Source organism: Primulina tabacum, chromosome 1 (genome assembly GCF_025594145.1).
Source record: "Primulina tabacum isolate GXHZ01 chromosome 1, ASM2559414v2, whole genome shotgun sequence".
In the NCBI taxonomy this organism is placed as follows: domain Eukaryota; kingdom Viridiplantae; phylum Streptophyta; class Magnoliopsida; order Lamiales; family Gesneriaceae; genus Primulina; species Primulina tabacum.
This window is the reverse complement of record NC_134550.1, coordinates 15,665,614-15,677,722: the sequence shown is the minus strand read 5'-3', so window position 1 is coordinate 15,677,722 and position 12,109 is coordinate 15,665,614. Positions and strand designations below refer to the sequence as shown.

The 12,109-nt window shown below is 32.6% G+C and overlaps 1 protein-coding gene across 1 annotated transcript; it reads right to left on the bottom strand.

The window, feature by feature from the left end:
* Window positions 1-1,168: 1,168 nt before the first annotated feature.
* On the bottom strand, window positions 1,169-2,887 carry LOC142542290 (F-box protein At5g07610-like). Its single transcript, XM_075648864.1, has one exon. It carries the CDS (start codon window positions 2,687-2,689, stop codon window positions 1,607-1,609), a length of 1,083 nt encoding a protein of 360 aa, XP_075504979.1. The 5' UTR covers window positions 2,690-2,887; the 3' UTR covers window positions 1,169-1,606.
* Window positions 2,888-12,109: the final 9,222 nt, after the last annotated feature.

Below are 12,109 nucleotides of genomic sequence, written 5' to 3'. Positions count from 1 at the left end.
TACTACATTTTGTTATTTCGGTATTTCTAAATATAAAAATGAAGAGGGGATTTTAAGATTATAATTATGTATTCACTTCAGTAGCTAATTAGAGGTCGAATCACAGTGACCGAAGTTTGAAATTTCCGCAAAAAAGTGAACACTTAATTTTTAAAAAACTAAACAGTTTAAGACGAAATATGATTACTTCGATCTCAACCAAATAAAATTGTTTTCGCATGTAACGCACGTGAAATTTTCTAGTATATCAAACTTGAAGCGCTTATACTAACTAATTTAGTCCGTCAATTATACACCAACGTCAAATTGCATATCTAACCTATTACAATATTCATTCATTTTTATTATTAAAACGTAAAGAGATGGAAAATAAGATTACACTATCTCCATTATTAGCACCTTCAATTTAAAAATTATACATACAGCTTGCAACTTTTTTACATTACATATATTTATTTATTCTTTATCTTCTTCAATTTTTTTAGTTTCATAGTTTTTATTACGTACACATAACAAGTACCTCAGATTGCTAATATTTAATAAAAAAAAAAGTAGAATGGAGTTTTCGTACGTTATTTGAATAGCTTTTATTACACACGTACAAGCAAATCGCTCCCAGATTTTTCTACCATCCATGCTTTAATCCTAATATTTGGTTCATATGTTTTTAGAGTAAGTCTCTTGTGAGACGGTCTCACAAATTTTTATATGTGAGACGGGTCAACCCTACCAATATTCACAACAAAAAGTAATACTTTTACCATAAAAAGTAAAAAAATTTCATGGAGAACCCAAATAAAAGATCTGTCTCACAAAATACGACCCGTGAGATCGTCTCACACAAGTTTTTGTCATGTTTTGGAGGATAAATCAAAGGCGTTAACTATCAAATTAAGCAACCTCACCAACTTCAAATCCCAATCGAAAATGAGGGTTTGTTTCAACCTACCCGTGCAGGCACTGCCTGCACGGGCAATGAACAGCCCGGATCACTCCACATGAGTGATCCTGGCCCACCTCCCTGTAAAAAAAAAAAAAAAAATTGGCTCGAAAAAATCCGAGCCGTTGGATCGACCCCTGCAGGCAGTGCCCGCAGGGGTAGGGTCGACCGAACCGAAAATGAGATCGTCAAAAACATTGATAATGGAAATGAGATTAATCTTGCAACAAGAGAAATCTCATTTCGTTGTTCAAAAAGATATTCAAAGAATCCCATAAAGACTTCATTCTGGTGTCTCAATTCCGGCACAAGTTTAATCACTATTTTGCACAGATTCTCCCCAAAATAAAAGTAACAACATTAACATGGTTTTGAAATGACCTGATGGATAGAAAAATGAATGAGACAATGATTATCTTGTTTGCTACATTCGAAACAATTAATTCATGATATTTAATAAAAAGATATCATTTTCTTCATAAGATTGTCATCTATACCACGAGGTCCGGAAAAACATCATCCAAACAACATTTGGGTGTTAAACATATGCTTCCATAAACTAATAAATCAAATTAATCACGACACTCATGGCCCTTTTAGGATCGCATCTCCGGTACAAGACAGTCTTGGAATTGGTATTTTCATCTCTTTCGTAGCTTTAAATCATCATTCCAACCAAACGAGGCTGTTTACATGAGCTTCGGAATGGTAACGTCCCCCCTCCAACTCAAATGACTGAATTTCTGAAGTCTTCACATTATAAACTATCCAAAATATCTGACCAAATCCAAGACTGAAGACCAAAAGTTCCCTCGCTACTAACCAAAAACGGGGAGTTATTGATTTCATATAATTAGAAAACATGCCCTTAAATCTGTCATTTAGAGGTTCTGAGTCAAAGCTAAACAACATGGTCCACTCTCCAGTTACGGAATTCATCTCCCAAACATCCCTCGAAAACTTACGGGATTCATCAATATATGATAGATTGCCGCCCATTGGTAGAAAACTCCCGAACATTTTTGGTAATTGAGGCGCAGGAAACCGGCGAATGATTTCAGTCTCGACATTCAATGTCAAAACATATTTGCTGCTCGTCCAGTGCACATATCCTCCAGTAACAAACAGAAACCAAATGAAACTAAGCTGAGAGTGACAGAAGTTTATGTCAATATGCCTCCAAACTTCATCAACTCCAATCGTAAGCACTGCAATTCGTGTCTTCTGAACAATATATTCATCACGACACATACGTACCATTTTATACTCCATGGAAGACTCAACAAATGCTAAACCACAATTCCAATAGTGTCCCGTTAGATTGGAGAAAGGAGGAAGAATGGTCCACTGTTTTGTCAAGGGATTAGTAACATAAAGATTAGGAAATCCACTCTCATCAGAGATCACCACTAAACCATTGCAGCTAGACCTGACCAGACCGTCGACCCCGCAGTCAAACTTACATATCTCGAGACAACCTCGTCGCATCTCCACATAAATCCCATTGCGCGGCGAAATCTTCTGCTGGATTATAACTCCACCAGTTGAATTTCTAAGATGGTGCTGGATGAAATTTGGGGAACAGATGACAAGGCTCCATTCTCTGCAAACATGCCTCACGACATCATGTAAAAGTTGAGCTGGAAGATGCAAAAGCAATTGGAAAACTATATCTCGAGGAAGATATCTGGTATTTCTCTTCCTCGCACACCTCTTGCAACAGTGGAAAATGTAAGGGTTGATGGACATCTGCGTATTTATGCAGAAGAATCATAACTGAAAATTATCTTCAAATCGAACCAAAGAATTGTCACATTAGACAAGTAAATATCGACGAAAAAGAACAAAAATTTAGATTTCTTTTCCTAAAGTAACACAGTTTTGTTTTCCTTCCCTAATTTTCGAAAGTAAAGCAAAGTAAGTTGTCAATTGAGATATTTTGTCGTGGAAACAATTCCTTAATTTAGAGTAAAAAAATTTACACAAAAAGATTTACAGCAATTGTTCGACGCTGGATGTGGGGGCTGCATGCATTGTTTGACGCTCTTCGCATGGGTATCTTCGATGCTATATGTGGGGGGTATGTGGGAGCATTGCCCCCACATAGTTTGCATCGACAAGATTCACACACATACTGGTGATTTTAAAAAAATTAGTAGACCTCATGTATGTGTGGCTAAATTTGGGCCCTTGATTCTATCATGGGGTAGTCCCCCTATATGTAGGATGGAATCAACCATTAGCATGAATTCGCCCTTTTGACACGTTGCGCTTTGGGAAAAATAATTTTTTTGGATGGAAATTGTTTGGGAATTGCGATAAGAATTTTCATTGTTGAAACTCAATGTTCCGAAAAATTAAATTTTCGTGCATCCCACATACACAATTGTTCAAGTAAAAGTTTTAAGGATTCCCATGACTTGTGGCAAAGTTATAACTGATTATCGGCTTTAGACACTGACCTTCTGGTTCATGTTGCTCTGCCGACTTGACTGATATGGATGTTGAGTGTTCGCTTCAGGGTAATGCTGTTACGCCCGCTACATACATTTGCCAACACAAAAATTTATGTGAGACATGTATCTTATTTGGATCATCAATAAAAAAATATTACTAATTATTGTAAATACGAACCACCATGTCTACTAATTTACCAATAACTTCAAACCAAACAACATATCAAATTTTTTAATTTATAATCAAACTAATTTACAATTATTCATAATCCTTGTGCTGATCATTCGATGTTTAAAGAAACGAATTAATACATAAAATGAAAATGAAGAAGAAGAAAAAAAAACAATCATTCAACCTCTCGTGAATTGCTTTCCCCTCTAAGTCCTCGGAGCTTTCCACAAAACCTGATGAATTATTCGACTGAAAAATATCAATATAATTTCTTTGGATTCTATTTCAATACACGGTGAAGAAAGAAAAACGAAGCATATGAACGCTTATTTATAGATTTACCCTTACATAATATATATGTAGTTATCAGTAATTTTTTCATCTCTTTTCTAAATTTTTAAACTATCTTAAATCTAATCTATAACTATCATATTCTAAATTTCTAATAAAATAATATAAATTTATCTTCTTATTATTAATAATTTTTGCATCTCTCTTTTAACTTTTTTCTAGTTTATCTCAAAGTTCAAACTATCTTAAATCTAATCTATAACTATCGTATTTTAATAAAATAATATAAATTTATCTTCTTATACAAATATAATCTTACCATGTTTTATTTTCAATTTTGTTCAACAAAAGTACTTATAAAATAAATCGACTGGACATACACACAACAAGTGTATAAGAAAGCTATTTTTTCTTGATGTCGTTGTTGTTCTTATTGTTATTGTTATAATCTTATAAATATATATGTAATCTTTACTATTATATAATACTTGAATACATCATATTAACAAATTTTGGTATGTCGATATAAAAAGAAATGTTTATTTATAGTTTTAAACTTACATAATATGTGTTTATTATTATTTATTTATTTTATCTCTCTCAACTTATCTCTATTTTAAATCAAAATTAAAACTATCTTTGTAAATTAAATGTAATCTATAACTATGGTATCTTGATAAAATAATATATAATTTTTAGAAAACAAAAATTATCAAACACCAAAAAAATAAACTAGTATATAAAAAAATAATACATGAGATACCTACAAAAACTTTTGTAATTTTTTATGAGCTAAAATACCTTTATAAGATTACAAAATATTTAATCTTAATTTATTAAAAAATAATACATAAAAACACTAAAATATCAATTCTTAATCGTGAGTTATACAAGTATTAATAAATTATTATTTTTATTATTAATGTGAAATAGTAATACTTTATTTGGTTTTTTTTTTAAATAATACTTTATTTGGTTTTCAGTCAGGCGTGAGGCTCATAAATGAATCAAATGATGAAGTACTGGACCAGTTCCAAAGCTAAATATCTGCTTCTCCCGAGAGATTGAAAAAGTGGACAGAACCTACCCTCATAAGATCACAAAAAATTTTGGGGTCCTAGTTTAATTTTTGACAAATAAAAAATACCTTTTTAAGATCATAAAATATTTAATTTTCATTTAATTAAAAAATATGATAAAAATATATTTTAATAATTTTATAATTAATTTATAATTAATGTGTCTCAATAATATATATATATATACACACACACACACACACACACTTTATTGATAAATGAAATTTTTTCACTTATATTTTATCGGATTTAACTTTGGCCTTTTGTTATTTCTCGAGCAATATTATGCATTTTTTGTTTTTGTTTTTTTTCATTTGCAGGAGTTTAGCTGACGGCCATTTTTAGTTGATAACAAGGTGGGAGATGTAGTGAAAAGGGGCCATGAGAGCATGAAGATATGAAAAGGATGATCGAGAGTCGAGACATGAGCAGGAAGCGGAAAAATGAAAAGAAGGAGGAGGCGCGCCATGGCGGGGGAGGTACCGTGCTAGGCCATTTCCGCAGGAAAAAAAGAACGATCAGCGAACCCGCGCTTGATGTGTCCTGATTTTTGGAAACTTTTTATCATCGGATTTTAAAGGATTAATTGGCATAACTGAAGGGTTATCAAGGGTTTGCATAATAGAACGACCGCTGGAGAAAACAAGGCCTAAAGAACACTGGAGAACAGAGATTTTGGTACGAGGACGGAGAACGCGTCAATCAATCTTTGTTATAGTTTATTCTCCTTCCATAATTTCTTGATTTGATGGGTTGTTTGAAGAACATGTTTTGTAATTTATTTAAATTTGCCGTGAACTAATTTTGTTGTCTAAGAGAACGACATAATTTTACTGGAGATCATGTTTTGATCTTTTGAATTATTCGTCTTGTTTTCTGTTTTTAATTATTTAAATTTAACAGACATAGATCGACAATTTTATGTTTAGAATCCGACACTCGAGAGAGGAGATTTTGAATAACACATAAGAAAATTCATTATTGATGTTTATAGTGTTGCGAAGACATATAACTCTGTTGAAACCACCAGAAGAATTGTTATACGCTTTATCGGATTAAATACTTAAACTTTGATAGAAATATCGAGTTTAATATTATATACGAATTTCTACTTGTCAGGGAAAAAAAGAGAGTAGAAAATACGAGATTTTGGGCTCGTAAACTAAAAGGATTTATGATATAAACATCATTAGGAAATAAATATAGTTGAGAGTCACGTGAAGTCGAACCTCTAAAAATTTCTTTCCTTGATAGTTTGTTTTGCGATTTCATATTGATTTTTATTTCTCGCAATTGTTGTTAGTTCAAATCAAGTCATTCTCGTGGCTTTAAATATGATTGAGACTATATTAATTTTGAATATTTTGTCTAAATCATTTTATTCATTATAGGTGGGATGATATCTGGACTCAATCCTCTAATAAAATTTGGCATATTACATTTGCGAGCGAAAATACCGTGACATTTATCTATACTAAGATTTTATTTAAACAAAATAATCACTAATTAAAATATTTTTGTTAAAAAATATTGTTTAAATTTGAACATAATCTCTAAATATTTCGCAAAAACATTATTTTACATAAAAATAAATTTAATATGTGGGTGTGAAGGGATATTACTATATCAATTTAAAAAAAACTCATATGAGACAGTCTCATTAGAGATAACATTCTGTATCGAGTATCATATATTGTATACCATACCAAAAATTACAGTATAAAAAAATATATATCGATACCGTACTAAATCTTTCAGTGTACAAAATTTTCTATACGAATAACGATCATACCAAAATTTTGTGGTATATTGAAATTTTGGTACGATATTGGTATACACGTTTTATACCAAAAATCCCTTATATATTTTTAAAATTTTAGCTTTATTATTTTAAAATTTTAACTTTACATATATTATTTTTAAAATTTAACTTTATATATATTATTTCTATATTTTAGTATATATCAAAATTTCTAAATTTCATACGGTTACCGTACTGAAAAATTTGGTATTGTTATTGTACTGTATCGAAATCTTTCGTATCCTGAAAATTTTGGTAAATTCGATATTTTTCGTTATGATAAACTTGATATATCAAATATTCCAGTATCTTTTTCACCCATAGGTCTCACAGGTCAATTTTGTGAGACGCATTTCCTATTTGACTCGAGCCATGAAACATTATTGATTTTTAGTTTTTATGCCAAAATTATTGTTTTTCACTATAGTTATAGGTCGAGGTCAACCCGTGAAACGTCCTGTCCTCTTTATTACTTTAAAAGTACTAGAAATTTTTTTTTCTAATTTTCGGCCCTCACATATAAATATTTTTATAAAATATTTTGCATATAAAAACATCCCCTACTAGCATTTTTAAAATCAAGTGCACTAGTCATAAAATGAAATCGTCTACTATTTTACCAAACCTAAAAAGAAATAATTTTAAAAGAATAGCCCATACTAGACCTCTCAAAAATCTCTCAAATGCGTAAATAAATAATCTTAAAAATCTTTAATCATAAAGCATGAGTCAAAAGTCATAATGCGGAAAAAGTAGAAGCGGTGGTCCTCGGGTTGTGTGCGCCTTCAGTCCAGTCAAATCACTCATCAAGTCCTCCCTCAATACCACCTGCATCCATCACACCTAGTGAGTCTAAAGACTCAACACACCATAATCTTTATAACGAGTAATACGTAATACAGTCAACATATAACGGTGAAAAATACTTGTACTTAAAATATCGTTTTCATGAAGATGCATAAACATAAACATTTTCGTAAACATTTTCATGATGCATAAAACTTTAAACATAAACATTTTCATGACATGCAAACATGAATTTCCTTTTCCTCAACATGACATGACATAAAAGCTTTTAACATGATCATGAACATTTTCCTTTTCATTTTGTTGAATTCAGATCGTTAATTGTGACTTTTCTCAACATGACATGAAAATCGATGGATCCATCTACATATAACCACAGTACTGGGCGGCGGGGTACATCAGCGACACTCTCACCGGTTCAACTGAGCCTTGGCCTATCATGATCGAATAGAAATACGATCGTCGGGGCTCCCTCTGGGGCCTTCTCCCCTCACGACATTCTCATTCTTACCTCAAACCTCATATCCTCATAACCTCATATTCGCAATAATGGAAACACGATCGTCAGGCTCCCACTGAGACCATCACCCTCACGACGTCGCCATCATTAACGAATTAGTCACAACCACTTCACTTCCTTCAACATTTTTCATTCACATCACTTTAGAAAAATCGTGAATAATATCTGCAATTTTCATTTTGAAACCAAGCATGCAACATGTATTTTAAATGTCTTCCATAAATCATAAAAATCAAATAGACATTTTAAAAATCATAATTTAATCATGGATACATCATAAACATTTAAAAATAATCATAATATCATAAAAACAGCATTTAGGGCACTGCCATGACCTTTACTAATTTCTAGGTGTAAAAAGACCGTTTTACCCCTGGACTCGACATTTTATGATTTCGACTTTTTCCTTGATTTCATGACTCTAACATGTCCCAAATAATTATTTAAGCCTAAATTAATTTTCTCATAATTTTATTTGACTTAAAACTTAGACTTTTTTATTTATCTTTAATCAATTGTTTTGACGGTGTTTTAATCCCGAAAAATCCCAAACTTTAATATAAAATTCCTAAATTCTAAATTTAGTCTTTTTATATTATGTTAGCCCTTATGGACCATGACTCCACCCCCGTGAGCCGTTTTCCAAATTTTCTTATTTTAAAAACCCTATTTGACACCTAAACTTTCGACTCCGAGCCAACTTTTGATTTTCACGAGTTACCCCCGAACCAAGTCAAGCCAAAACGTGCCCAACATGCCAAAGTACCCTACTGGACCCTATCCTTATCAAGACAACCCGCCTAAAGTCAAAACGAAGGCTCCCTCTACTGTCTACAAGCTGGCCGAGAGTTTCAAAGTGTGTGGACTCTTTGTTTGTTGTGTTAGGAACCTAGCCGACGACCCTAGCCATGAACCAACTTGTTGTGCACCACCTTAGAACCCTGGTGACCCATCCTTATCCAGCCCGTGCCCCGCAACGAGCCCTTCAAGCCCTGAACACTTGCGCAACCCTGCACCAAGCTGTGCAGGGTTATCGGGTGGAGTCCTAGCATAGCTAGGACTCTTCCCCAGCCCTGACCGTGAGTCCTAGCTTGGCTAGGACTCTCCCCCTGACCCGTGACAGATTCTAGCCGAGCCCTGGCCCAAGCCAAGACCAAGCCAACCCCTGGAACAAGGAACCCGATCCCCTATACCCTTGACAGCAAGGTTACGGTTGTTGCTTGTTCTTGTTTTCCTTTTTTTTTCTTTGTTCCAGCCGAGTGTTGGGTGGTGTGTGGGACTCTAAAACATGTATAAACCTTACTTGATCTTACCCTAAACATCGCAGCCCCTTAACTAAACAATAAACAAGTTATTGGATTCAAAGAATCAAGTCTCCTCATGTATACAAGCAATAAACCGAAATTTTCAGAAATAATTCCATGAACTTCATGCATACAATAATTCAAACAATACTATGATATGATGGATGAGAAAAGGAGATGTATGGCATGTCTTTGCGTAATATACGCTCGAATAATCGTTGACGACGAAGTACGGATCGAAACCAAGGCTTGAACTCTCTTGAACCTACGAAAATCCCTTCGAAACTTTTCTGAAATTTGGTGATGGTGTGTGCCGTGTGATATGGTGTTTGAGAGGGGTGGGGAGAGTTTTCAGAAATAAAAATTGAGTGGCCGTGAGGTTTGATTGCAAAGTGAAGGGTTTTGTGTGCATTAGTATATTAAATACACTAATTAAATAGTTAATTAGGATTTAGGCCTATTAAGCCACAAAATTTAAGCCCATTAGCTTTAATTAGGATTTAGTAAAATAAGAACAAAGTTTTCCTTTAATTAAATATGTGAATTTACTAGCCGGGTTGCCCAAAAGTTCGTATTTTAGTTGAAAAACCAACACCGATAAAATTTACGTCCCGGCGTATAAAATTACTTCAAAACCCTTTATTTTCAAAAATACTAAAAACCATCAACTTTATTTTAAATAATTAAAAATAATTATTTAACAAAAACATTTTACATATACAGCCCTCGGTCCCCGTTCCTTCGATCGTCACTTGAACATTCCTTAAAAATACCATTTTAATGCAACATGTAGAAAAATATATTTTAAACATATCAATATGCACAACATAATTAATTAGTGCAATTAAAACAATTAATTAAAATACAAAGAATTTAATAACTCAAATGCATGTGGTTCGCGTGGACCTTAAAATTTTCGGGGCGTTGCAATCTCTCCCCCTTAAATTGAATTTCGTCCTCGAAATTCGCTTATCCTTAATAATCCACAGTTTAGACTTAGTTCTAGTATCCCAAAAATCCACGCTTCCGCTGCGCTACTCTGATAAAATTTAAATTCTAGAATGTCCTTACGTCTCCTTGATCCCAATTAAATTTTCCTTCTAAATCCTTATTCGTGAATTGCAACTTAGAAAAACCCAAATGACTTAGAGATGTTACTATTATAACCTCGAATTTCAATTTTTCTTAAAATTCTCAATATCAAAAGATGGACAATCATACTTATCGTATACTACTTCCTTATTTTATACCCAAAATATTCATCAACCTATCAAATTTCAATCTTAAATCCCAAACGCATCCGCTAACGCTTAGATTTTTCAAGCCTAATATTGTTTCACCCTTAAAAACCCTTGATTAACATCCATTATAACATTCTAACCCAAGATATCTCAAGGTTCCAAATATTCTTAAAAGTCTAACTCCTCAAAATTCTTATCATTTAAACCATTAATTTTCGCTTATTGCTAAACTAGTTCCCAAATTCCTTAACAATTGCAAAAATTGATTCTTAATTTCCTCAAAAATTATCTTAATTGGTCCTTAATTTCAAAAATCCTACGATTAACCCATAAGCTCTTAACATTCTTAATTCTCCTCTACGGGTTTCCCATAACATAAATTTCGATAATTTAAACTTATTTACCCAAAAATCATTTCCTATAACCAATCTTACCTTTCATGAAACTTAAAATCCCAATTTATACATTTTCTTACTTCCCAAGATAATCGCAGTCCTTGAATAATTATCACTTATGTCTAATTCCCAAAAATTAATTCGACTAGTAACCATTAATCATAAATATTTTCTTAGAAAATCTACGTATCCCAAAGCATTCATAATATTCATGATTAACTTATAGCCCAAAAAGTAAAATGTCAATACTACAACCCAAAAATCAACATAGTCCAATTCCACCACAAAACCAACATGCGTTGAAATCAAATAATTTCTTATTTCATATCATATCACGTATAAAAATTCTAGAGCATATAAAACATTTATCATCATAATGCTATTAAACATGTGACGTGAACATATAAACCATGTACTTATGCAGGTAACATCATAAAATCATATAAAGCATGTAAACTTACAAATTGAGGCTTGGCGACTGATCTTTCTGGCGCTGATGGTGGCACAACCCTTTACAGAACCTTTGCTCTGATACCAACTGAAACGTCATGTCCTCTTTATTGCTTTAAAAGTACTAAAAAATTTTGTTTTCTAATTTTCGGCCCTCACATATAAATATTTTTATAAAATATTTTGCATATAAAAACATCCCCCACTAGCATTTTTAAAATCAAGTGCACTAGTCATAAAATGAAATCGTCTACTGTTTTACCAAACCTAAAAAGCAATAATTTGAAAAGAATAGCTCATACTAGACCTCTCAAAAATCTCTCAAATGCATAAATAAATAATCTTAAAAATCTTTAATCATAAAGCATGAGTCAAAAGTCATAATGCGGAAAAAGTAGAAGCGCTGGTCCTCGGGTTGAGTGCGCCTTCAGTCCAGTCAAATCACTCATCAAGTCCTCCCTCAATACCATCTGCATCCATCACACCTAGTGGGTCTAAAGACTCAACACACCATAATCTTTATAACGAGTAATACGTAATACAGTCAACATATAACGGTGAAAAATACTTGTACTTAAAATATCGTTTTCATGAAAATGCATAAACATAAACATTTTCGTAAACATTTTCATGATGCATAAAACTTTAAACAT